We start from the raw sequence: 26,857 nt of genomic DNA, 5'->3' as shown, positions 1-26,857 counted from the left end.
AAAATGAGATCAAAGAAAAGAGTTACTTGTATGCAGCAGATCACCCTTCAAAATTCGGCCTTATTTGTGCAGAATAAACTGTAACACCATCACCCAACCTTGGTTACATAAATGAATTTTAATTTCCAACACATCTTTGAAAAAAACGAGTAAAACTAACCCAAACTACTCAGTTGGGGGTTGTGTTGGGGTTTCTTTTTTGGAAACATGACAATTTTTCATTTCTACCTAGATAAACAGTGAGAAGCAGTTCTAATACTTTAATTATTTTGAGGTTTTTCTCTCTTACAACTTGAAATCATCGAATCACAGAATGGTTTGGGTTGGAAGGGACCTTAAAGCTCATCTCATTCCACTCCCTGCTATGGGCAGGGACACCTTCCACTGGACCAGGTTGCTCCAAGCCACGTCCAATTTGGTATTTAACCCTTCCAGGGAAATGTTTCTCTTCAAAGGTTGTGTTCAGAATAGCATGGAAACCACGTATTTCAGAAATCATGTTTCGCAGGGTCATTCACAGATGAGCTATGAAAAAACCCCAAAACAACACAAAACCCCAGGCCTGCAATCCCTACTGTCCTTTTCTTGAACAGAAATCCCTGCAGTCCTTGCTAGGCAAAGAGGAACTTATTTTGCCTCACTTTGCTGCCTGGCCAGGCCCAGGGTACCAAGAGAACCCCCAGTGTGAGAAGTGCTGAGGTACCTGGGGGTGCAGGGGACACTGCTTAGAAACCACAGTGGGCTTTTGCTGAATTATTAATGATGCTCCAACAGGAGAACCGGGTTTTGAGGGTGTTACAAAGCATTTAATCAGCAAGTAAGAAGCTATTTTTAGTAAATATAATGAAAGAAAATTGACAACAATTCCAGCTCTTTTGCCAAATACCCGCAGTGCTAAAGCTTTCAAGTTAAGACTTAAAAAGAGTCGGGGAAGACTTGACTCTGACAGATGTCTGAGAACACTCAGATACACAGGTAATGAAAACATATTTTAGAAAAAGCCAAACTCCTGATGTTAGAAAATACCCTACAGTGTTATCTCACAGGAGCTTTTCAGCAAGTAGGAGCCGACCTTGAAATGAACTGGTGAAACACTGTTTCCTTTCATTTTTAAGTGCCTAAATATAACGGGGACAAGGCTCAAAAAAACAACTTAAATGGACACACAATCAAAGTGCTTACCAAGGCCACTTCAGACTGGACACAGACCAAACTGATATCAGGTACTAATTATGATAAGATCAAATACCTTCAGACTCTGTGTAAGCAATTTCCCTTTCAAATCCCAGAGAAAGAGAAGAAAGGCATTTGAATACTTTCCCTTTATTTGCTCACCCCACTAACTCTTCTTTTACTCAGCAAATCTGACTCCTCATGCACTTCATGTTGACAATAAGACACGTGAATTTCCTGGGAGGAATTATATAACTCTAAATTAAAGTTGTTATAAACAGCTGAAGGATAAACAGACTACATGGTGTTACCTAAGCCAGCAAAGCATTTCCCCACAAATGCCATGTTCCCAGGAATTACTGCTTTAAATAAGTTAATAACCAATATCTAAGTGTCATGAGTGGAATAAAGTGCATATACAAGCAGTAGCAACTAGTAAGAAGTGTGCAGTAAGCAACCTTAATTAGAACAAAAGTTAATTAAATCTACCATGGAGGATCACAAAAATAACTCTGACTTTATCTCCTCATGACTTCAATGATGACATTGCTGTTTCCCAAAGTGTTCTGCCCCACCTAGCATGGCACAAAAAAAAAGAATGTTCTCTCCATCTTGCTGTTATTGGAAGAGAAAAAAAAAAAAACAAACCAAGAAAAAAAAGGTATTTAATTCCCTTTTTTTCGTTCTCTGTTGCACATTGAACACTGTCTGTCCAGTGGGACTAGTACACACAGCCTCTGCCTCATCCAAATGGGCTTTGGGAATCAGAGCATGCTCTAAAAGCAAACAGCCTGTTATTTAGAATAGTGATTTAAAGTAATTAGAGTGAAATAGTTCTATCCTGATAGAGGCAAAGCTTGTCTAAATAAGTTCAGTCAATTAAGCTTCTTTCATCTCACCCACCTCAGTTCCTCCTGGACACAAATGTGTCCATTCTCCCTTCCTTTGGACACTATAAGAAGTCATTCTCTCACTCTTTGCCCCTTATCTATGCCAGACACCCAAATTTTAGTTGAAATATCCCTGATGTAATTCCTGCCTGTCTTTAGTTCCATATGACAGTAATGAGAGTGACCTGCTCAACAAACAAGACCAAACCTGCAGTGCTGGTTTTGCTATTCCCTTTCCTCTGCCTCTCCATAAATGTATGAATTTTACATCTCTGTGCTGCAGTAAATCCTACAGCAGAACTCCCCCGGTGCCCACTGTCCTTGCAAGCTCCAAAACACAGGAGATGCTGCAGGGGAGGCTCCCAGGCTTTGCTGAATGCCTGGAGAGCTCCTCCTGCCGCTGGCCAGGTGACTCAGGACATGTGCCCACAGCCCTAAAGAAGCTTTTTGCAAAATCAGACAGTGCAGACTCGAGGTAAAACACCTCCCCCAGAGTGTAAAAAGGTCTGCATGGAGCCTCCTGCTCACAACAGGGGAATTAAGAATGCAAAACCTGTGCTGTGCTGGCACTTACTCTGTTTGGTTTCTTGGGGGGGGGGTTAATTTTCTTTTCTTCTCTCGGTATTATTACAAGAGAGCCAAGTTGGATCCCTTGTGACTTTTTCTCTGCTACTTCTCCAGTTTGGAGTAAAGAATGTTAACAAGACAAATCTAGAAACCTAAATTAGTCTTCAATTTATTTCACAGAACATTCGTTCCCTCAAAAAAACACCTGAACAAAGAAAAAACCAACCCAAAATTCCTATAAAGACTGATAAAACTCCTCCTCCCCCAGTTGTTGATATAACATAAAATTAAGATATGAAAGCAAGATCAATAACTCATTTCCTCATGCATTTTTGAGAACAGCAACATAATCAAGGAGTATAAACAGTGCCAAGTCATTTTAGGTGTTTACAGAAGAGCTGTTAAATAGGATCTAAATATTTTTTTTTTAATGCTGATTTTTTTCTTTACATGGGATGAGGCTTAGAGCAACAAAATCTGCCTGGACCAACCTGTCCCACACAGTTCAGAGTCATTAGGACATCTACAGTCCCACAAAGGGATTTTTATTGCCAGCACCTGAGGCAATAAAGGAACACCAAATGAAGCCTTAAGCCCCAAAGGCTTTGAACATGGACAGACACTTCCCACCCCTATAGAATAAAATAATCCTATACTTGTGGCTACTGCAGATGTCAACAGCATTTTCTAGACCAGAGAAGCAGTTTTACACATGAAAGTTTTGATGTGCTTCCATGTGCCAGGTGCTTTAGGACTAAACTGATACTTTTTCAGAGTAATCCTTGCTACATTAAAAATAATTGCAAATCTCAGCAGCAGCAACATAAGAATGTGCACTGAGTTAGATTTTACCTTGTAGGCCAAAGACTGGCTTGGACAGAAGAATAAGTGGGATGGAACTCCTGTAATTTGTGAATGAACACATCCACCTGTGATTTATAAATGAACACATCCACCAGCAGATCTGCCCCTGCCCAGCTCAGAGGAGGGGTCAGGGATCCCTCTGCATGAGCTTCAGTGTAGTGATGAAATGAGGCTTGGATACCTGAGGCCTCCCAGGAGATTATCAACTTCCTTAAGTATCCTCTGTCCTCTCCTTTTTTACATCATAAAACTGGGAGAGTAAAATTACAGACCTGGGGCACTGCAAACAAACAGCACATGTGCACTTCTAAGTGAATCAAAACCTATGTACCTTTGAGACTTAAGCCTTAGACCAGTCTCTCTGGGACTTCCAGAAAACCCAGTGTTACCACCATTTCTACAAAACTAAAACAATGACAGTGCAGGCAACTGTCAACAGAAGTCTTGCTCCAAAAAAAAAACACACCTGTATTCACTTCATAATCTAATCCATCATCTAACTCAGAGTGTTTCTTTGAGAAGAAGAAGTTCAGTTGCAAAGGTAACATCCAAATAAATAAGGAAATGTAAATGAAGTGATTCTCCCCCCAATCCAGATTCCTTTCAGTGAGATTTTTAGCCATGATTTCCATGAAGTATGAAGAGGAGGAAATCCAGCAAATAAAAATAAAATTTCACAAGGGAAGTTGGTCCCATGCTCATGGCTATTTTTTATATCATTTCTCCTACATACATAGATGATTGTAAAAACTTCTGCGTGTTTAAATATTGAGGAAACTTTTCCTCACCTGCCACTCCCCCAAATAAACAAACTGAACTAACTTTGCTTAGAGCAGCCACGGGGTTTGTTTTGCATTCTCAGTCCAAATATCGTTTTCTTTGCACTGTTACAGACTAGAGACACAAAAAGAATAAAGTCAGTACCTCAGAAGGTCCAGGAACAATTATTATGAGATAAACTCTCTCATAGTCCATCCTGTACCTTATCTACTCACCTTCCCTTGCTGCCAAAACATTTATTTCTAACTGATGCCCATAATCAGCAAGAAAACTCACACCTCAAGGAAGAACATTTCCTCCCTCTTCAAACAAGTAATATTTAAAGCTGCTCTGAAGGAATCCATCTGTGAAAAGCTGTCCCAAGCCATCTGTCCAAAACCATTATCAATGATGGAGGTGCAGAAAGGTCACTTTTCTTTCCTCTCCACTATCACACGATATGAAAATGAAAATAAGCTCATGTGGTGGCAAACTCTACATGACATGAAACTTTGGTTGTGCTGTCTGCAATCTGAACAGCAAGACAAGAGCAGTCCTGTGGCTGAAGAGAGATCACACAATAATTTGAATATCCCACCACCATTTATGATGCCACCAAACCAGATTGTAGCTGTGGGTGAAGGTGTACAACCTGCACAGTTTATGCCCACGAGATAATCCTTCAGTGAACTCTAGAGTATATTCTAGATTGCTTATTAACAGCAAGCTCTCATGGAGCAGAGAACTGCTGTTTCAGTGCCATCTGCATCTGCAGAGGGAATATACCTGAGTTTGGAGTAATCAATCATGATGAAACCCCAAATTATCCCTAGTATAGCAATACATTCCCTCAGGGATGTGAGCTCCAGCAAACACCATCAACCTCCTCCTGCAAATAGTGTGTGGCACCCAAAGATTTGGTCTTTATCATCAGATCTTTTAGCAACCCATAATGGTTCAGATATTTGATATTTTTGGCACCCCAATGAATTTGCTGACATATTAGTGGGGACATTCTCATCCTGTGCAATTGTCCATGTAAGACTCACCTGACCTTTGACAGCTTGGCTTCTGTTGACTGTCAACATTAAGACCAACTATGGACTTCCACTTGACTGTGAAATACAACTTTCTTTTCCTTTCCATTGTAAGTAGACTTAAAGCAGAGAAAACAAGCTATCTAATGGATTATCAGCACATTATTTCAGATGAACTTCTTGGCATCCCCCAAGCTGGAGTGACAGAACAGTCTCAGACTGCACTGCAAGGCTTTTTGTAAGACATGAAGTGATTCACTTGGCAAAAGCACGTGGAGTGTGAGCTCTGACCCTCCCTCCCCATTTTACCTGTTCTGCACCATGCTCATGGCCATCCAGTCCGAAGGGTAAACGTTCTTCCCAATGAGATCTTTGAACATTATGAATGTTTCCATCAAGAAGTCCTGGAATGACAAAATGTTGTCAGTCTGTGGCTGTGGAACACACAGTTTCTGCTCCACTTTGCTCCCAGCGAAGCCAAGAGAAGAATTCCTGGTGATCTCAGCAAGGCCAAGATTGGAACTGCAGTCTTACAGGAGTCTCAGAAATGAAATGTCTCCAAATGAAAGATAAAAGCCCCATTACCTTGGGATCTTAAGAAAATAAAGGCAGAGATGAATTGAAGAAGAAGCTGTAGTAAACAATCAAAAGTTTGGGGTAAAATTGTTGATTTTTTTAAAAAATTAATTAAGAAAGCAGTCTCACTAGGCATAAAGAATAAACAGATTTGAAAAATACTAGATTTTTTTATTTAGTCCATTTAGTTCACATTCAACATTCCAGTTATGGCACCACTCTGACTTCAAGAAAGAGGGGAAAGTGGTCAGTTCTTGACAAGTGCAGGTAGTGCCTCCATGGACAAACTGTCCCTGAATGCACTGATGGTGCAATCAAAACCTTTGCCAATACCCTGACTTACTTCAGAGTTATGTCAGGAGTGTAAAAAGACAGACATAAGACTATGGAAACCTTCCAGAACATAGTGACCCCTGGCACAAACTAGAATGTACCCCAAGTATCAATAAATTTTGCTGTAAACAACTGACATAAAAAGATGCACTACAAGAACAGGGAATTTACTGCATTTATCTTACAACATTATCTGGAGCAGGAGCAGATACAACAGTGAAAATGAAAAGTGAAGTGGGAGGGAGGGTTCAAGCAGTTGAGGATTGATTTTGTTGGTTTGGGTTTTTCCCTCCACAGACCAGTTTAACACAAAGATCCCATTAATTATTCTTGATCATTACATCACCACCTCGGTGCCAGAGTCAGCAGGAGACAATTGTGTCCTTCCAACATTCACAAAGTTGTCCAATGTCACCATTAGAAGAGGGAGGGAACACAATGACACAGAGACAGAAAATGTACAGGAACAGAATTCATACTGGGAAAAATCAAACAAGACGCTCCACAAAAATACCACTGCTTTTTCACAGGAAATGAAATACTTAAAATTAGCACTCACCACTAGTTCTGAGCTTGTCTGAAAAGTTTCAATGTACACTGAATAATGCTGGTCACTCATCTGGTTTAGGATGGCTGTCATGCAGGCCACAAAATGACTCTGAAAGCAAACCAGACACAAATCAACACAGGTGGATCACTTACAGTGTGGGATTGTACTCTTTCTGAAGCTGGAGTACTCAAAATGCCTGATAAATCCATTTATGTGTGCAAAAATAAATAACATTAAAGCTTTTGCAAGCCCAAATGAAAGAAATATGCTAAGAACTTGAAAAAGATCATTCAAAAGCTGCCCTGCCACATGGAAACACACACTGTGACAAGAAAACTTTATATATAATAAAATATAACTTTATATATGATAAAGTACAACTTTATATATAATAAAGTACAACTCAGTATCACCTTAAGACTGCTAAAAAGCACATGAAGTTGTCTAGAAGTCTTCCCTTAGGAATGCACAGGAAGAAAATATGTTAGCATCAACATTTTCTAATCATTCTAAAAGTACACGATATTGACAGGAAGAAATAGTGCAAGAAATGCCATTTTTTACATTCTGCAGGTGTTTAAGCAGCTATTACAGAACTCTCAAACTTCCATAAAATACTATGACCTTTATAACCCAGAACTTCTTTCAAACTTCCTCAAAAGGAAACATTTTATTTTTCCCAAGTCCCGAAGTCAAAATGCTGCAATCCATAACGTGATTTGTAATCCTGTGCTTTCATGTGATTTCCTGAAAGCCACAAAGACATTTATCTCCCAACAACAACAGCAATGATTCGAAATTTTCCTTTCAGACGGTGGAGAACCCTCATGGATGCCTTTTAACTTGCTGAAGTTTTAAAAGTGACCCTGATTTAAACGCTTTGACTTTGTTTTAACGAGACGATGAAGTTGAACGTGTAAAATAATGTTCTAGATTCCCTTGAGTCTTTTCACCACAGTGGGTCAGAACCGACCCCAAGGGCTCAGCAGCCCCTCTGAGCAGAATTTGGTTTCCCCCTGGTGCTGCTCAGAGTCTCTGTTTGACTCTAATTCCCTTTATCCCTCTGTTACATCAGGGACACGTTACCAGGTCGCACCCAACCATTTTGTCCCCGCTCCAGAGGAGGGAATCGTTCCTTCCTCAGCTCCAGGCTGTGACCACTAGAGGTCTTGTTCTTCCCTCCATGAGCTGCTGTTCGGTTCGTGCTGCCCGGTTTTTTATTTATTTATTCCTACGTGAGCAGACCCAGCACACTTCTTGCATACAACCGGTGAAAATTACAACCTAAAGGACCTAATACACCTTCTTTTGGAGTAACAGGAATGCCAGTGAGAGCCTTGCCTACTTTTTTAAGGCTAAGAAGACACATTTTCTGCAGGTAGCCCAAAAGCTTTTCAGGTAAGAAATCGTGTGTTCTCGGGTACTGATGCTCTTCTAAAAAGAAATGCTGGATTTCCCGCAGTAGTAGTTCACTTTTACAGTTCTGGAGCAGACAAATCTCTTCTGTGATGTTCAATGCATAGCTGAGAGGAATAATGAATTGCAAGGGATTCAGTGCTGAAATTGTGTGGGGGGTTTTCTTCTTGTGCCTTGATTTTTAAAAAAGATATACCAACAGAAGTTAGAGAATTGCCATGAAAAGCAGCTTGTATTTTTAGTAGTTAAGCATTCACCACTGAATGCCTTTCTAGACTCAGGTTAAAAAAATCACTGCTAGAAATAAGTAGCATTTCTTCACGAGCATTGAATGGATGTATTACGTTGCTTAAAGGCACCCAGACTTTAAGGAGGTTATTTCCTTTGTCAAAACCAACTTGGAAAAATGTGTCTATATGTGTGATTATGGTACAGCATGAATGCCTGTTCTTAGTGACTGGGTATGGTGATTAAAAAAATTAACAGATTATAGCATGCCTTGAAAATAAGCAGAGACACCTATTGCTGTGATTGCACCCAAGCTGTCAAATTCACCTCAGTGGGGCTGAATGATACATAAAAAAAGTGACAGTAAAGATGATTTGCTACGAAAACTTCTTCCATCATTTCCACATAACTGTAAAGCAGGAAAATACACAAATACAGTTGGATCTTGAGGCATTTTTCAGCAATCTCAACTATCAGAAATCAGCTGCTAGCATCTTTATAGGTTAAAAGCTTGCCCCTCCCTCCTAATCCCCAAACACGAGCAAGAGAGATTCGCTTCTCAGAGGCAGCCTCGGATCTCTGAAGTGCCCTCTCCCCTCCTCCCACCCTCCCAGCACTGCCATTCTCACTGGCAGAACTTAAGGATGACAGAGGGTTCTTCACAGCTGTGATCAGATCTGCAAATATCTCTGGGTGTTCACCGAAATTCTCCTCTGTGGTTTAAGTGCCTCTCGGTGGAACGTGCAAAGAGCATGAACTGCTTGTAAATGCAGTAAGTTCTGCCCAAGAACCAGCTCTCACACTTGGGTCAGCTGCATGTTCACTGGGCAGACAGAAGAAATTCAGAGTCACACCACAAACTAACGCTTATGATTAAAAAACTTATGAAGTCAAACATTGTACGTAGGGTTTGAATTGTGTAACAGAGAAGGTGAAGTTCAGGTGGAACCCTAACAAGTCATTTCAGCTGTGCTTTGGCTTGTTAGGATTTATCCTGTGGATTACAGCAGAAAACGTTGATTAGAACTAGGTCAAACGTATAAAAAATAAATGTATCAAAATAAACACTTGACTGCTGAGACAATGCAAAGAGAAGCAAGTCAGCACTGCTATGAAGAGATCTAACAAAATATGTTTTTCAACTTGAAAACATTCATTTCTGTATAAATACAAAAGAACCCATAACAGAAACAGCGCTGAATTCTATTTTTTAAATAATAGATAGTTCTCTGACAGCCTTTCAAAAATCTGTAAAGAAATAAGGAAATCAACAGTATGAACTTCAGCCAGGGGTAAATAGGTAGTCAAGTGAAAATGAGAGGGGAAAACAGGTCACGAGACATTGAAACTCTCTATCCCCTTAAAAAAAGATAATATTTAAATGAACTAAAATGCTGCCTTTAGTATAAACACTGAAAAGTGGTGGGTAAGGCAAAAGAAATTCTGTTTTGGTGGAGTGTATAGGAAGCACAGCAAAAGGAATCACAGACTGATCCTGTAACACAAACAGGGCTCCCTCAGGTCAAGCAGGAAGAAGGTGGAATCTCCTCCCCTGCTGTAAAAGTGCAGATCAGCCGTGGGTGCAACATTTTCAGGAACAGAAACAGCTGAGGCACATCAGGGGGATGTGAGTAAGATGCCAAACTTCAACACCTAGCAACTAAAGCACACTGTGGAAAGGCACATGGTGACAGGTTGCCGTAGTAACTTCAAATAGAGGACAGGGATGAGGCAAATGCACGGGAAAAACAACAGGAATAACGTGGAATGAAGCTGGGTTTTTATTCTAATCTAACAGAAGCGTTTCAGTGGCTGCAGGGTGGGCAATTCTCGTGCTGGAAGTTCTGGGAGGATTTTTATTTCATGAGGGCACTTAAGAGACATTTACCCACTTTACCAACGCAGAGCCCGAGTGTAAATACAGAACCCCATGTACAGCATTAAAGAGCAGCCAAAACAAAACCATGAATAATTCCTAATAACCCAAAGACTTGAAGGCTGAGATGATGTAGTTATTTTTATATTCCCTCTTGAGCAGAATATTGGATTTTTTTTCAATTTTTTGTGAGTTGCTCTCACAACTGCTGTAAGGTGAGAGAACTCTTTGCATAGCACCTCATAATCTACACTCACTAATGATGGTCTATATTAATTAAAGCACAGTTTTCTGTAGTGGGCAAAGGAACTTACCCAGGCAATCCAATGTTTTTGAGGTGTTTGCAGCAATTATACTACGTAGATTAGATTTCATCTTGAACTCCCTTCAGGTTACACCAGAAGTTTCAAAATTCATCATATGTTAGTGGTAGAAATTGGAAAAATTATACACATGAAAAGCATGATCAAGAATTTCCATGGGCCAAATAGTTTTCTTTTTTTTGCTTTGGTTTTTTTGTTCAGAAACAAGTTCAAAAATCTTTCTGGACAAAAAGTGATAAATATATAATCTTGAATGGAATTAAAGAAAAACTAAGCAATCAACTATTTCAATCTAATGTTAAAAATCATCAATATTTATGTTGGACCACAAACACATTGTTGGGAAGGTCTCAAAAAATCCTGTCTTCACAGAATCATTGAGTCATCACATCTGTTTAGTGTCAAGGTCTAAAGAGCAACACAATTGCAAAAAAAGCATGGCAGATGCTCAGTGACGCCACGAAGAACCACAGCAGCTTGAAGCCACAGTTGCTCAGAAAACCCCATTAAACCTGGAGAACTCTGGCCCATGCAGAGGTTGAAACAAACATCTTGATCATATCATGCAAACACTAAACAATGCAGGTCTGACAGGAAAAAACAAGCAGGTTTTGAAGGGAATTGCTAATGTAGTAGTTCTGTTGCCTCTCCAGAAATAGATGTCTCTGCCAATGCCTGAGCTGGCCTAAAATGTCCTTTTTCTGCAAAGGCACAAATCCACAAACATTGGACAGGCTGCTGTGCAACAGCCTCGGGTTCCTCATGTGTGAAGTGGGAAACAGCTCCTCATCCCTCCAGACCTGGAGCTTGCCAATGAACACACCTCACCACTGATTCATTTACAGTAACATTCAGCTGCTCTTAGCAGGTCTGAGTTTTTAATTTTCCATTTATACACTCCCGTAGTTCATTGGTTCTGTCTCCTTGCTCTGAGTGAATGGGAGCTCATTCCACACCTCACTGACAGCTTTGGGTTCCTGACTGAAAACCTGCTGGGCTGTTTTTTAGCTGGTTCTGCCATTTTCTTTACATTCATATGATTTAGCTAAAAGGATGTACAACTATAAAACCAGCAGCCTACGAGGTAGAACAATGCAGAACAATTTGGTTACACAATGAGATAGGAACAGCAGCTGCTCTGTAGGATTTTAAGACATGTTACAAGTTAGACAAGCAAGACAACTTCAATATTATCTCATTTAATACTTTTCTACATGTAGATAAAAGCAGTAAAATAACAGTTATGAGTATGGCATAAAAGGACCTTGGTTTTCTTAGAATATATCCTTTACCATCTATTTTTGGTGTATTTTTAACTTCACACTCATTTCCCAGCAATATTCCAAAAAAATCTATTTTTCATTCTCTGTACTGCTTTTGCTGCTGCTGAGTTTTGTTTGGTTGGGTTTGTGCCATAAATCCACTCCAGAACTTCTACTCCTTTCTCTGGCTGGGATGAACACTCTGTAATTGGTTTACCTTGTGCTCAGGTCTGTGTTCAAACACAGTTCTGTAATTTACTACTTCTCCCATAATATTAACTTGGTGTTCATCTTCGAGGTGCATGTACCAATAAATGATGGATAGCATTATTCAGAATGAGGTCAGGAGGCAATCACCTGGCATGAGCAATTATTGCTTGGAAGCTGAACTGGCTTGTCCTGAGCACAGTTACCCAAAAATGAGCTGTTTTACCTCCTCTCTTACCCACTGCTGTCACACTCCTGAGCTCAGCTCTGCTGGATCAGATGAAATCTTCCATCCTGGCCTTCAGGGATCTGTGCAGCTTCTTCCCTCCTCCTCTGCAATCCACTAATTGCTTCCCCATAATTACTTGAGCTACTTTCCAGACGGGTCCCACAGGCCAGGAGGAGCTTCCTGCCCTGGTGCATGAGATATCCACTGGGAAATCCAAGAACCCTGGTGCTGTCAGGCTGCTTGTTTCCACAATTCCTTGTTCAAAGTGCTATTCCATTGCTCTGATGCCACTTAACTTGAGAGGGACACTCAAGTGACTTGTCCTGCCAAGTGCCCCAGTGCACTCATTCCCATGCTGGGGATAATGCAGAGTATTCCATGGAAACAATGGAACTACACACATAAAATACAGGCAAATAATAACATCAAAAGTGCTATCCATGGTTTATTTACTGTAGTAAAGATTGACCAATCTCTTGTACTTAGAAGGACTGGAAACCAGCGTGGGAACTTGCAGGAAGGGATGCAGAGGCTGGGAGGAAGGAGTTCCCTGCCTGGAGGGACAAGATTTAAGAGCAGGAAATAACCCAGACTGCAGAGCAAAACACATCAGCTGCAAGGGCCACCAGCACCGGGTCAAAAAGTGCAGAACTGGGCAATTTAAACTCCTGGAAGTGCAGTAAACATCTTTTATTTCTAAGCCATGTATTTTAAATTTACACGAATTGTGAAGATGAATGTCTTGGGTGATGATTCACTTCCTTAAAACTAAACAGAGCCACCTCCTGTATTCCCAGAACTGAGCCACTCTATTTGATTTTGCTCTTTTTTCAGCAGCACTCACTGAAGACAGAAAAATTAAATTAAATTTCAACTACGTGATCAGAGAGGAGACTGATATAATGTATTTGTGAATGGCTTAAAACAAAGCTTTATCACAATAGTTCTGCTTAAAACTGCTGAAAGTCATAACATTCCTCTTACTTTTAAATTGATCTTACAAAGAAAATAAGGCCCAATAAAAATCATTTTCAAACAACTCACATCCATTACACTAACAAATCTGCCCACTGTGTTTGTTTAGGATTGATTAAAAGCAAGTAGAAACTGCCAGAACAGTTTTATTTTGTATCTGAATTATTTTTTGTATTTAAATTATATCCAATAGGGGTTTATACTGGGCTTTTAGTTCCTGTGTAACAGTGGTCTCCACTCTTAAGCTTGATAAAAAAATCTTGGAGTCTGGCTAGTGGGGTAAGGGGTTAAAAAACAAACTTCATAGCAAAAAAAAAAAAAAATCTTTTAAAAACAGTGAGCTTTTCATATTGAATCTTGGGTAAGTTGTTTAGTGGAAAGCATAAGTAATACTCAGTGAAAGAATACTCCATGGAAATACATGTATAAACACGAAGGGATAAAAGTCCAATAATTACAGAATGTCCTGCTAGTGAATATTCCACAAACCCCTACCAAATGTGCCTCCTCCTTAGGTGTGGGTCTCTTTAAGGAGCCACTTAAGTAAGATGTCCCAGTTGATTCAGTCTCATTTTTAATGTAACAGAAACAAATCATCTTGCAATTATAATAACACAGAGAGAAACTTCCCAAATACCATTGTCTGCACCAGTAATTTGTGCATATGCTAAACTCTTTTAGGGAGATTCTGTCATGCTGACACATTATCCTGGGCTCTGGCAGAAGAAATGCTCCTTTAATAACTCTGTGCACCAGCCCAATGAGAGCTGGATTTATTCTGTACTTACAAGGAAACTGGAATGAAGATGGGAGGTGACATTTCTTTGAGTACCTAAATCAGGGATTATTTTAGTGCTTGGTTTTTCTTCCTTTTTTTTTTTTCTTTTAAATGAGAAATAGAGAAACCAGTCAAAAGCCTGTGAAAAGTAAGGTCATTAGTAGAGGAGATGAAAAACCTCCTAAATACACAGTTAAGGATACATACATCACCATATATATACACTAAACACTCTGGTAGAAGCACAGGAGAGAAAACAAGTAACAGTCACAGCTCAAGTTAATAAAGAAAACTGCGAGAATTTGAACAGGACCTTGTTTTTCTTAATGCAAATGCTACACTTACCAAATACTTGGAATTAACTTTTAAATAAATTACTGCTTTTGACTGCAGTGTTTGGGGAACTGGCTTCATTTGTATGTGCTCAACAGTTTTAAAGCTGTACCTACTCGGGGTGCTGCTAAATTGGAGTCTGGGGCAGCTCCCTGGAGCTGGGACAGCAGTTTTGCCAGAGAAGAGAAATGCAGATGGAATTCCACTTGTGCTCCATCAGGAGTGTGACTGCCCCTTGGTTGCTCCATGATTGCAATCCAGGAGCCTCCAAACCCTAAAAACTGCAAAAGGACGGAAGAACCAGGACTCCTGTTCCTGGTTGTTCTCAAAACCCCTCCCATCTCTCACAGGTGACACCTTTGCTTCCCTGGCATCAAACCCTTCTGACAGCAAATGATGTCCTTATTCCAAAAGTCAGCTCACCCCCCCTAGGAAAACTCCAAACATTAATCCTCCTCAGAATGATTAGTTATCATCCCAACAGGTCTTCCCAAACACAAACTGGGGTTCAAACAGTTTCCAGCAGTTTTGCAAGCACAGTCACGAAAATATGACGCAGTGCCATGTCATCCGACCATCTGAACTCCTTCAGAGGATGACAACTATATGCCAAAGAGACACTTTGTGTTGTTTTACTGCCAAAATATTCAGGGATATTTGCAGAGATTTATTTTTCCTAATCACTGACCCAGGATTTGATCCGAACAGATTGCCTTGCTAACAAACCAGGGTGCTAACACCTTCTCCTGAACAGAGCAAACAAAATAATGAGTGTAAACACATGGTAGTGAAGTGCATTCCCAGCAGAAAACAAACAAAATCAGGATCACACCCAAATATGAGCAGACTTATGAGTCAGAGGGCCAGAGAAAGGGCATATACAGAAAATATAATTTGTTATGTCTCTGATATTTAGTGTTTGCGTTTCCTAAACTTATAAGCCTCTTATTTTTATGATTAGTCACTGCACTACAGAATGTGTGGGAGCATCAGTATGTATGTAACAACACATGTAGGTTATGATTAGAACTATCACGACCTACACCTCAACTATATTTTCCATATTAATAGTATTGGATTTAATAGCAGTTTTGGAGCTGTGCTACTGAAGCTCTTCATAAAAACTTATTAGATCATGGTTGGTAGAATCATCTTTATTATACCCCTCCTCTGAAGTGATACCTGTTTATAAAGAAAGTAATTTTTTTGCCTTTTTAATTCTATAGAACTGAAGGACTGAACAAGCATTTGGTAGATGCTGTTATCATCACATATTCAAAAGAATTTTTAATATATTTTAACATATATTTATAATTAGATCTTGGTAACATAATAAAATTCTTTTCCCATATAATTCAGCATAAACCCAGTAAGCTGAATGTTGCATTTCAGCTTCCTAAACCTGGATCTCGCAATTTATTTTTGTGGTTCCTGGTCAAAGACTCTCCAAACTATTGGCTGCAACATTACAATATTAAGATAAGAGTCTGGAAAGCTGGAGGGACTAGAATCAAATTTCCCATTTGGACCATTATGAGTTTTCAAGGCATGTTTATTAAGAAGAAAAAAAAAAGGAACTAGTCCTGCTCAGTTTTTAAAGGATGCTACAGATATGTTTTTTTTATCTTAAACCAGGACTTCCTGGACTGCAGAGTATAGTGCCAGGAATCCAGTAATGTAGACTATTTTTTCTTAAATATCTTTCCTAAAATAAAGATGTCTTTCCCACAGAATTTCTTATATTTAGAAAATATGTTGCAAAAAGAGCATTTACTACTATACCAAGGCCATTTACCTTGTTTTTTAAAATGGCACTGTAGTCACATAAGTTAACAGTGTCTTTTATTTAATCTCTCCTTGGTACAACATCTTGACCTCAAAGTTTGTTAAATACAACAAACATTAAAATATTTAAGTGGTTTTTTGCAAATAGTTATGAATCCCTTATTAAAAAAATCAAAAAAGTTTACAGTCAAACAAAAGATGAAATAACACTGCACCTATGTCGATGCCAAATGAAGAAGGCAAGAGAGAAGGAGGAAAATTGAAATACAGGAACAGTAGTTCCTTATCCCTTCCAGATTATCATAAAATCTAAATGGCAGTGCTGCAATTCCAGGGTTCCAGGACATTAGGTCGGCCTTAGCAGGTTGCAGAGCTCAAGGCACAGATGCTCTGGAAGAACAGAGCATTCAGGCATGAAAACAGGAAACCAAGAATGTGCTCACCAGGATTTTGGAGGAGAGAAAAAAAAAAAGAACTTGTACTCTGTTATAGTCCAGAAGACACTCTTCAGGATTTCAAAGCAGTGTGTAGGGAGGAGGTTTTTTGGTGGCAAAGCAACTGAAGAAAATAACTGTGCAGGGTATGGACAGTGGGCAGAGTGGGTTACCCTGGGCACTGCCAGCAACTGGGAAAAGCCAAATATAACCCCTCTTCAAATGCATTTCTCCCCTGCTGGCTCCAGTCCTTTACCAGGAGTGAGCCCCTGGCAAAGGTTTGGGCACATCAGCATTTCAGGCTAGAGGGGGAAACAGTGTGGGGATGTCCTGGGGACATGCAAAGTGCATGAAATAAGCCTTGTTAGTCTGCTAGCAGAAATCTTAATTATTGCAGCAGAAATCACTATGGTTTTCTGGAAGCTGTTCCCAAAACAGGTAATACCAGGAACACAAATGTCTCTATCAATGTCTGAAATTTATTTTTTTTAAAAAAAAAAAAGGGAAAGGATGTTCCCACTGAACTAGGTCAACTCCTGTTACACAAGGATACACACACCCTCAGGCAGCCTTATATTCCTGCCTCATGAGTCTTTTTGTGAATTTAGGGGAATAACAAAGCAATCTCGACAGATTACACCCAGCAACATTTCTGTGGGTTCTGCCAATATTTTAAAGTGTGGTGTTGGTTTTTTTTTTTTAATTTGACTGGATGAAAAAAAAAAACCAAAACCAAATAAAACAAAGCAAAACTGAAAACACACCTAATTTTATATTGTTAACACACTGATAATCCTAACCCAAGCTTCTCTAACAGATGGGTGGTTGCCTGGCCTGCTCAGCTTTGTGGCAAGGTACTCGTTTGTTTTCTTGTTTAACTTTGTCTGGAAAACACTGGGGAAATACAACTTCCAGTGTGTCTGGAAGGAGACACCAACCACACCTTCCTGCTTCATGTTTTATCTGCCTTCTAAATGACACAAGACCACGTTTCAGTTTTTTCCTTAAACCACACTGCTGCTTACCCAAATTAAACCCGAAGCTACTCCCAAGGAGACCTTTTACAACGAAATTATTCTTTAAAATAAAAAACAGTGCAATCTTCTGAAAATAACCTCACTGCAGAGCCACTGGGGCAACACACTGCTCACATGGCATAATGAAGGAGGGAAGGAACTTCTAGAAAATTGCTGATATTACACTAACAGGCCCCAGGAGAACACTCCAGGGATACAAAAAAGAAGAAAGGTCATCTTTGTTCCTGAGACACTGGAGCAGGGCAGGCCATATTCAAATTATGCAACTACTTTAGAGATTGCTCTTCTCTTCTCCAACTCACTAGAGATGATAAAAATCACATAAAAGGCTTAATTACTCAGGCCATTCTGCATTATTGTGCTTAGAAGAGGATCAGAAAGCACAGGGAAAGTGATTTTAAGGGAATATGTATCTGCTTTTGTGATGAACTTACATATTACTTTCTGAGGATTTCACATATTTCACAAAGTACGAGGAACTAAAGTTTCTATTAATTTGTAGAGAATGCTGCATATGTTTTATCTTCCTGTCTCCTTGTGGGAAAACAATTTCAGAATACCAAATTATCTTGAAGATACTTGTTTCCATGCAGTTTTTCAGTCAGGCTTATTGCAGTTCCCATATATAACTCCTGGGTTTCTCCAAACTGCCAAGCTGAGTAAAGACTGAATAACAAATACCCCAACACTGAGTGACAAGCAAGTGCCACACAGCTCAGGACACTGTAGATTTATCAGACACATCTACCAATTACTAACTTCCCTGACTCTCTACATATAACTTGGTAGGCTAAAAATAAAATTTGAATTTATACGAGCTATAAAATCAGGTATGAGATATAAAATCAGGTATGAGATATAAAATCAGGTATGAGATCCAGGCATTAAGAAATACAAGAAAAGGCAAAGGAACAAGCAGGCTTTTGTTTTGCCCTTGACATCACTGGGACATGTGTTTGTGTTGTTCATTTGTTCAGCAAGGTTCAGAGCCCTTGGTGTGCCCACAGATGTTCATCTTGCCTCTGGTGACTCCATCATTAAAGATCATTAAAGGGTCACCTCCCACCCTCTGTGGGGTCATCTCAGAAACTCAACCAGGTTAAGCATCACCTTTCCCAGGAGGACAGTGAAATGTTTACACTCCTGTGATTTATGGTTTTTTAAACCTTTGCTTTTTGGACACACTTCAGGACAGACTGGGCACAAGACCCATCTGACTCTAAATGCACCCAGCAGGAGATATGTTTATTTATATGATACTTTAATATGTTATAAGATGATTCTCTCCTCGTTCTCAACACATATTAGAGTATCATCATCTCACTTTTTCTGCCATTGTAATGAATTACTTTTAAATATGATATTAAATTTATTATCTCAGCACATGCACTATTTTATCCCCTAGGATGGAGTTGCACAGAATTCCATCCTCTGTTTCCATGTGCAGTGATGTGCCAAAGACCCCCAGCCACTGAACCTCAGCCCTTACCTTGGGAGTGTTGTGACATCTCCAATAATAACCCCTGACTGCTGAGTCTCCACTTCCTTACACTAAGAATTTATGTATTCAAGAAATTATTCACATTAATTTTTTTTATATTAAGAAATAGGGAATATTATCAAGAGTAAGAGCTGAATATACCAAAGCAATTAGTTACAAGGCTGATAGAACAGCTGTAAAGCCACCCTTCTTATTTTGGGGTTTTTACCATGTCACCCTAAGCCCTTCAGACATCAGGGGCATTTGGGTTTCAGACAAGAGTTCAGCCCCTGTGTAACTCAGACTGTGTCCAACTTACTTCATGAAAAAATAAACAAGATTTGGATAAAGAAGAAACACGTATTTTCTTTCTAAATACCAAGAAAGAAGTTTGGCATTTTTTGAACACTCTCTATTCCTACATTCCTCAGTGCCTATCAGTACTGAGACAATTTTAACTTTCATAGCCTGTCCCAAGCCAGCAGTAACCACCAAAAAAAGGATAAAAATATTAATAATGTAAAATAATGCTACATAGGATAATAATTTTATAACTTAGAAAGTGTGAAGAACGAATTAGCCAGTGGTTTGTCTTACCCCAGTGGGGCAAGATTTGACTGATTTTTCATTCTATTGCTCTGAAGAAAAAACCAGTATCTAGCCATAAATATATTAATAATCTAATAATGCTACACACAATAATAATGCTGTAACTGAGACAGGGTACCTCTGTCAAAGCATGAGCTGCAGAGGAGTTTTCTTTTGATGCCTGGGGCTCCCAGCGTGGGGAGTGGTGCAAAGTTTGGAGAGCAATTGTAAGGCTACATTGTTTTTCAGGCTATAAATAATTAACTGAAGTGGGCTCCTTCCACATCCTCTCCTCACAAACAGCAAAGCTTTTCAAAAGCAATTCTTCTCCCCCTTTAGAAAAGGTAGTAGGCAGTCAGTAACGATGCCACAATTCATTTTTAAAGGCACCTGCTCTGCATGATAATAATCTGTGCACCTCACAAACAGCATTAAACTGCAGAGCATTAAAATATACAGGACAGAAGTGGTGTATAAAATGACAGAATAAAGTCACAGAGAATTATGGATAAGTTGGTGAGCCAGAACGAAAACATGACTGAAAAAAATGACTTTCATAATGCTCATAAAAGAGACTAAACCTGCAGCTGCTCTCATGGATTTAAAGAGAAGTATTGCAGACACAAGCACAGCTAAATACACCTGTGTTGTCCCTTCCCATTATTTATTTGCAACATGAAGCAACATTAAATAGACAATCATGATGCTGAGGGTTGTGTTTTTACCAAATACTTGTAAGTCTTATAAATCCGAACTTTGAGTTTCCTTAATTCCTTCACTATGGACAATATGAAATAAAACTAAAATTTTCAACTGCAAAGTCATGGGAAAGGAACAAACACACCAAAAGACTTCCTGATCATGTAATTCTCACCTATTTAATTATAATCCCCCCAAATACCTGTCAGTGAACTCTCCAGCATCACCAAGCTGGTATATTTTGATATAAAATCACTTATGGCAGGAAGTTTTAATAAGCAGAGGTTTCTCTCCCCCTCTGCTCCTCCCCAGTCCCTCTCCAGAATGGGTAATTCTGTCTCCTGACAGGCTGAGGATAAAATAACACAGAACTCACACAAAACCTGCACTACCAACCTTATTGCCAACTGTACCACTGCTTCATTTTGCAAACATTCCAAGAGCAGACATGCCAGTGCATTACTGACTTAGCAGACCACACTGCAAAATCCCAAAGCCTGAGGAAAAGCTCCCTGTGATGCTGCAAAGCAGCCCTGGACACAACTGAGACCAGATTTCCTCCGAGGAGTGCCCAGCTCGTTATATCCCAGACTCCTTCCTCCCTCCACCTGCAGCTGCTCCCACCAGGAGTTGGGAGCTGGTGGGAAGTGTCACTCTCTGCATCCACCCTGCCAAAGCCAATAAACATAATTCCAGGCTCTCCAGCACTTACTGTCAGGCAGTTTGCAGTAACTCAATCCCCCCACACCGTAAATGTTTCTCGAAACTGGCGTCTGGGAAGAGGGACAGTGAGGGAAGTTCAGCTGAGCACACAAAGCACAGCTCAGGAGGGTGAAATACTGGCCTGAAGGTAAAAAAAGCCTCAAGATGCAGATTTGAAATTTGAAATTCCAGCCCTGTCACTGCGATGAGAGCTGGCCCAATCCTTCCACACAGGGTTCAATATTTCCGTAGGAAACACAGAAGAGAAGGGATTCCAGCAAGATCCTGGCGTGGTTTCCTCTCTCACTGTCTCCCAATATATCCAGCCTTGTGATACAAGTGAGAGTAACAGTTGACTCCTTACATTTACTGAATACTCCCACGTACTGAAGTGGCAAAAAAAAAAAGAAAAAAAAAAAAAGAAGTTCTAGAGAATGACAACTGCAAACCCAGTGCTTGCAGGGCAGTGCACACAGCTGCAGCACAGCACACTACTCCACACCCTGGGACTCTCCTTTGCCATGTCGTTCTTGCTCTGAAGTGATAAAGTGATTAGAAAAAAAAAGAAAACAAAGCAGAAAAAAGTTAAGGGGCTGCAGCAAGTACAATGAAAAGTCGTTTTTTAGGAGTAAATGAGTATTGTAATGATGAAAACAACTCAAGTGTTGTTTTCACACAGTCTTCAGCAAGTGTTTTGTTCTGGTTTTAAGTGTTTTTTCCTATAGCAGTGTCTCATTAGGAGAAGGGGGGTGGGCAGTGGCAACCTGTCACCCAGGAACCACACAAATGTAGCTTTGAAGTTTGCTGCTCAGGAAAAATATTAAGTTTGGCTGTTCTACCAGGCATAGTTATAACTGAAAACCCAAGAGGAAGTTCAAAAGATCAATTTTATGAATTAATCCACCTGAGGTCTCTGTCATACCCACCCAGACGTGTAAACCTGCCTAGGCACAGGCTACCTATAGAACTGCATCACATATATATCTTTTAGCATTTTATAAAGCCTAAATATAAACCCAGAGTAAGCCAAGGTGTAAGACGTGTGCACACTGTGGCACAAACATCAAGTACTTAGCAGTATTTTTTCAAACTGCTAAGAAAGAGCACTGAAATTTTGTGATATGAACCAGCTCTTTGGACACTTTCCAGCTCCCCAACCTGCCACGTCGGATAACTTCCATCTCCCTGGAGGCATTCGAGCAGTTCTTCAAGAGAAATTTCTCAGTTTTAAGTACACTTGTCTTTGCAAACTAACACTGAAAAAAAAATGCAGCTTGTGCACTATATATAAATGTGTGACTGAAATACTTTCCTCTTAAGTGAATAAAGAGTTGTGTCTTGCCTCCTGACACTAAACCTTGCATGAACAATTTCCAGTGCCTGCTCCAGAAGAAATACTGAGATAACAATGTTTTCTAATCCATGAAGCCTTTCTTCCTGGAACAGCCAATGGAATGTGTCGTCTTTTCAAAGGAAAAGAACTTTTGTTTTTATTAGAGTAGAATAAATGAATTTTGAGTATCATAGTTCTGAAAGTTGTATTGAGAAGTGAGGTCATCATGGCTTTATCTTTCAGTGCATCTTCAGCACTTCCTCCAGAATGGCACTGCATCATCTCAGTCAAATTAGAGGCAAACCACACTCAATTTCGCTCCTAAAACTTGCTTAGCTAAGTCCATTTTTCTGCTGCAGTAAATATCACAGCATCTTCTCTACCCAGCCTCACCAGCCTGCAGTAATTTTCAAATCTTGCTATAAAATTAACCAGAGTTAAACCCCTATAATCTCTGCCATCACTGAAATGTTCCCTTTTTGAGGACAGAAGGCTCCACATCCTACCCTGTATTCCCTATCTGTCTATCTCTTCCCCAGTCACCTGGATCCCACCTGGAGGTGGCTCACAAAGCAGGATTTGTAAAAGAGTTCGTGCCTTTTTCTTCAGTCCTTGTTCCTCAGGTAAACTCGAGCAAAGCTCCTTCAGCACTAACCAAACTGGTGCTGTGGGGAAGATCTGAGCACAGAGAGGAACATGCAGAGAGCTCCTCTGTGGCCCCGAGCAGCATCAGAACCAGGAATTCTGTGTGTGCCCAATTAGAGCAAGTGATGGAAGAATATTGCACTGGAGAAAACTCCAGACACAAAACTGTGCTACACCAATTATTCCACCTCTTATAATAAACACATTTACCTTCATAAAATGTGCTTTATTCTGTGGGACCCAAAGCAATAAGGCTCCTTGTGATCAACGACCAGTCCCTGGACACAGAGGCCACTTAAAATCCTCTCTCAGCAGGTTCATCTTTCCTGTTCCCTGCCAGCTCTTCCCTGTGTATCACAATAAGCTGCACATTTGCACTTCTGGGGGACTGATTTTACTTTACAGGCTCTGCATCTGTCATGCATTTTCATCTGAAAATATTCCTCCTTGCAGCTCACCAGTAACTTTCAGCACATTTCCATTCATTTCCCTTGGCAAGAAGGAAGGAAATGGGAAAAAAGAGAGAATTTTCAGCATCATCCTGCTCTAATGGTTTCAAATCCATCTCTAGCCCTTCATGCTAGCAGGTGATTTGTGTTTCACTGCAGTCTCCAGGGATTTTGGAAACGTATCTAAACTTATCCTCAACATCTCTCACTGTTTTGAGGAATAAAACCAACATGAGTTTTATAAAAAGAAGAGATATGGCCAAATTAATCAACTTGGCCAACAGCTAGTGCTGAAGTTGCTGGTGGAGACAGAAAATGAGCTGGAAGTAAAGCAAATCCAAACCAATGTACTCAGAGCCTTAATTCAGACTTGTTAACTAAAAAAGTTCCATTTCAGACACCAATTTTTCTTTGTGAAAAGCAGGGGTGAACCTGCCCGTGGAATGAGAGCTCGAGCACACAGATCACAAGGGCAGCCTCTTGTCCCAAAAATATTTTAGGAGTACTGGAAAGATTTGCAACATGAATGGGAAGTGACAGTCAAATAAATTCCTTAGAAACTGAGGATTATGATTCTCCCACCTAGGAAACCATAATTAAATACATCAAGTTGGCTCTCTAAACTGAAAATGTCCATCTAGCTGCACATCATGGAAAATCTATATTATACAGGATGAGACACAAATCAGATATGACAGAAAACTGCTGAGTCTGAATATGTTATCTTACAGTTATTACAGCTCTGTCAGCTCTCATAGAATCAAAAAAGTTTGAGTTGGGAGAGACCTTAAAAATCACCTTGTTCTAACCCTCTGCCATAGAGGGACTTGGGAAATTCAAAGCGCAGATGTTCAGAAGTAGAAGGAAAATTACACTAATCATCTTCCTGTTGAAAGTCCTCACAAAATGCTTTTACCTACTGACATTTAATGAAGAGAATCTGCTCAAGCATTTTTTTTTCAAGTGGTATTTGCCCTAAAACATGCATAAAGCAACTCCAAAATACTACAAATATATCACACTCACTATAAGGAAAACCACTTATTTCTTGAGCAAAGCAGTCAAATAGAAAATTAAGGGGACCAACTGCAGGTGAATGAGTTTGAAAACCACATCAAATATTTAACTTTTTCCACAAACTGCAGAAAACACCCACAACTGCCACTCTCACACATCTGCACTCTTCCAAAATCCCCACTGTTCTTTGCTGCATGGTTTTCCTCTTCCTGCAATTCCCCAGAATGTCCATTTATCCTTCCCAGCTGCACTCCTCTACCCACAGCTTCAGTCATTAGACTGAAATATGAACCAAGAAATGTGTTTGACTCTCTTGAAGAAACCAGGAAGGCAGAGGCAGGAAAGATGGGAGAATAATTATAAAGAAAAGTAAGATTATATCTGTTGTTGTCAAATTTCTCCCGCCTGGCAGCCTAACTGAGCTGTGTGTGCATTTCTAGGACCTCAAACCCACAGTCCTCAGGTTGGAAAACCAGTTCCATTGTTGTTTGAAGGGGCAGGATTTGCACTTTTCCAGGCAATTCATTAATTACAGGTACTCTGGAGCAAAGCTAAGTTTCCACTGGAGAGTAACTGCCACCATTAAGAGATGCGTGCACAAAGCAGGGAGAGACTTTAAAAGGCAAGATTTGCTTTAACAGTATCAGCCAAGCCTAAAAGTCAAAAATGCAGCAGTATCAGTCAGATTGACATCCTTGAAACATGGAAAAGGGAAGCATGAAATGTCCTTGAGCCTCAGGAATGGGAAGGGATGGGGAGGAAGAGGCTGCAGAGCTGGATGTGAGGCCATGGAACCACAGCACACATTAAAGCCCAGGAAATTCCTGCTCCCCAAACTGTTACTGTTATCACAAGACATAAATTTAAAACTCACTTATGCTTTTTGTTATAAGTGACTGAAGTTAAATTAATATGTGGAAAGCATTTCTATAAAATGGAACCTCAGAATTTTTCATACTTTCTCTCTGCAGGAAATAACGAGCAAAACAAGGCCTGTAAATTGCTGTGCCAGAAAAGAGTGAGGAATTACTTCCTGGGCAAGGGAAAATGTTATTTAAACTGAGTAACTGGCAATGTTACACCGATTTGTTAACTCAAGCACAGACACCTATAACTCATTGAAATTCAGCAGTCTGGGTTTTCAATCCAAATATTTGAGCATTCCTACCCATGTATTTTCTACTACAGCTTGATTTAATATAAATAACAGCATTGAAACTTTCATTATGATTTGTCTGAACTCCAGACTATCGGATGCCAAGGAAGCTAAAAACCAACAGAGTTAAAATAGCAATTTGCAAATTAAGAATGCAGGAATCTCACTCACATGCCTCTACAGCCAAAGGAGAGAGCTCTCATAAAACCCTTAAGGGCTTTTTACTTGTATTTAAAACACAAAGGATTAGCTTTCTAAAGCTTCTTTCTGAATTTAATTGGGCAAGTATAAGTTTCAAAGTAGTCCATCTGCCTGGAGCACAGCAGCTGTGGTGGGAAGTGGAAAATGCTACTGCAATATTTGGATAAATTCTCAAACAAAACTGTAAAAAGTCTCCAGTAATTAGTGGATGATACGAGAATTCAGAACTTGGCAGTGGAATGTTATTTGCAGAAACTGTTGGACTTGTTTATTGTGATACTTATTTCCAGAGCACAAACACCACAGTGAGTTCAGTACTTAATTCTTGCATATCATCAAAGTAAAATTTGGTGTTAATGCACATATTTATTCCCTCAATATTTAATGTGACATTTCTCTCTGTGGAGAAATAATGCAACACTCATTTTCTTCTAAAACTTTATAATAGAATAATATCACATTACTACTTTGCTTAAATTATATTACAGTGCCTGAATGTTACATGATGCTACAGAACAGTTTGCTATATCCTGTAACAAGATCTTTCCCACTGCACCCATCTCATCAGTTCTCCTAAATTAAATATGGTAAAGTCTGTTTAATGCTTTGAACCTTAAATAAAAGGTTCTGAGCTAATGGAAGTGCTAAGGCTAATGAAATGACCAGTGAATTAACAGGGAACAGAGTTAATGGTAAATTAGCACTGTGTTAGGAATTTAGCCCCAACCTGGAAAATCACTGTAATCCTAGAGCCAAACTCTGTTGGATTATTAAAAACCTCATAGAATATTTCCCATATTTTGCATAAATTTCTCCTCTTATCCCTATTCTGTTCTGGCAACCAGATAAAGATATTGTTTAACTTATTAAAAATACAGGAAAAATATCTGATATTCAGGTACATCCCACGTGTGAGTTCTGAAACTGAGCACTTAAAATCTGCTACTGGTCCAGC

The 26,857-nt window shown here is 39.7% G+C and overlaps 1 protein-coding gene across 1 annotated transcript in view; it reads right to left on the bottom strand.

Annotated features, from left to right (window-relative positions):
• The window catches only part of DOCK2 (dedicator of cytokinesis 2), a 175,459-nt gene that overhangs the window by 65,794 nt on the left and 82,808 nt on the right, over positions 1-26,857 (bottom strand). The window contains exons 28-29 of the mRNA XM_029960275.1: positions 6,759-6,857; positions 5,600-5,694 (exon numbers count right to left, since the gene is read on the bottom strand). Of these exons, the coding sequence (XP_029816135.1) occupies positions 5,600-5,694; positions 6,759-6,857 (194 nt within the window). The remainder of the gene's footprint in view (positions 1-5,599; positions 5,695-6,758; positions 6,858-26,857) is intronic.

This window comes from Manacus vitellinus, unplaced genomic scaffold, assembly GCF_001715985.3.
Source record: "Manacus vitellinus isolate BGI_N305 unplaced genomic scaffold, ASM171598v3 scaffold_25_pilon, whole genome shotgun sequence".
In the NCBI taxonomy this organism is placed as follows: domain Eukaryota; kingdom Metazoa; phylum Chordata; class Aves; order Passeriformes; family Pipridae; genus Manacus; species Manacus vitellinus.
Note: the sequence above shows the minus strand (reverse complement) of the source record. Positions and strands in the feature narration are given on the sequence as shown.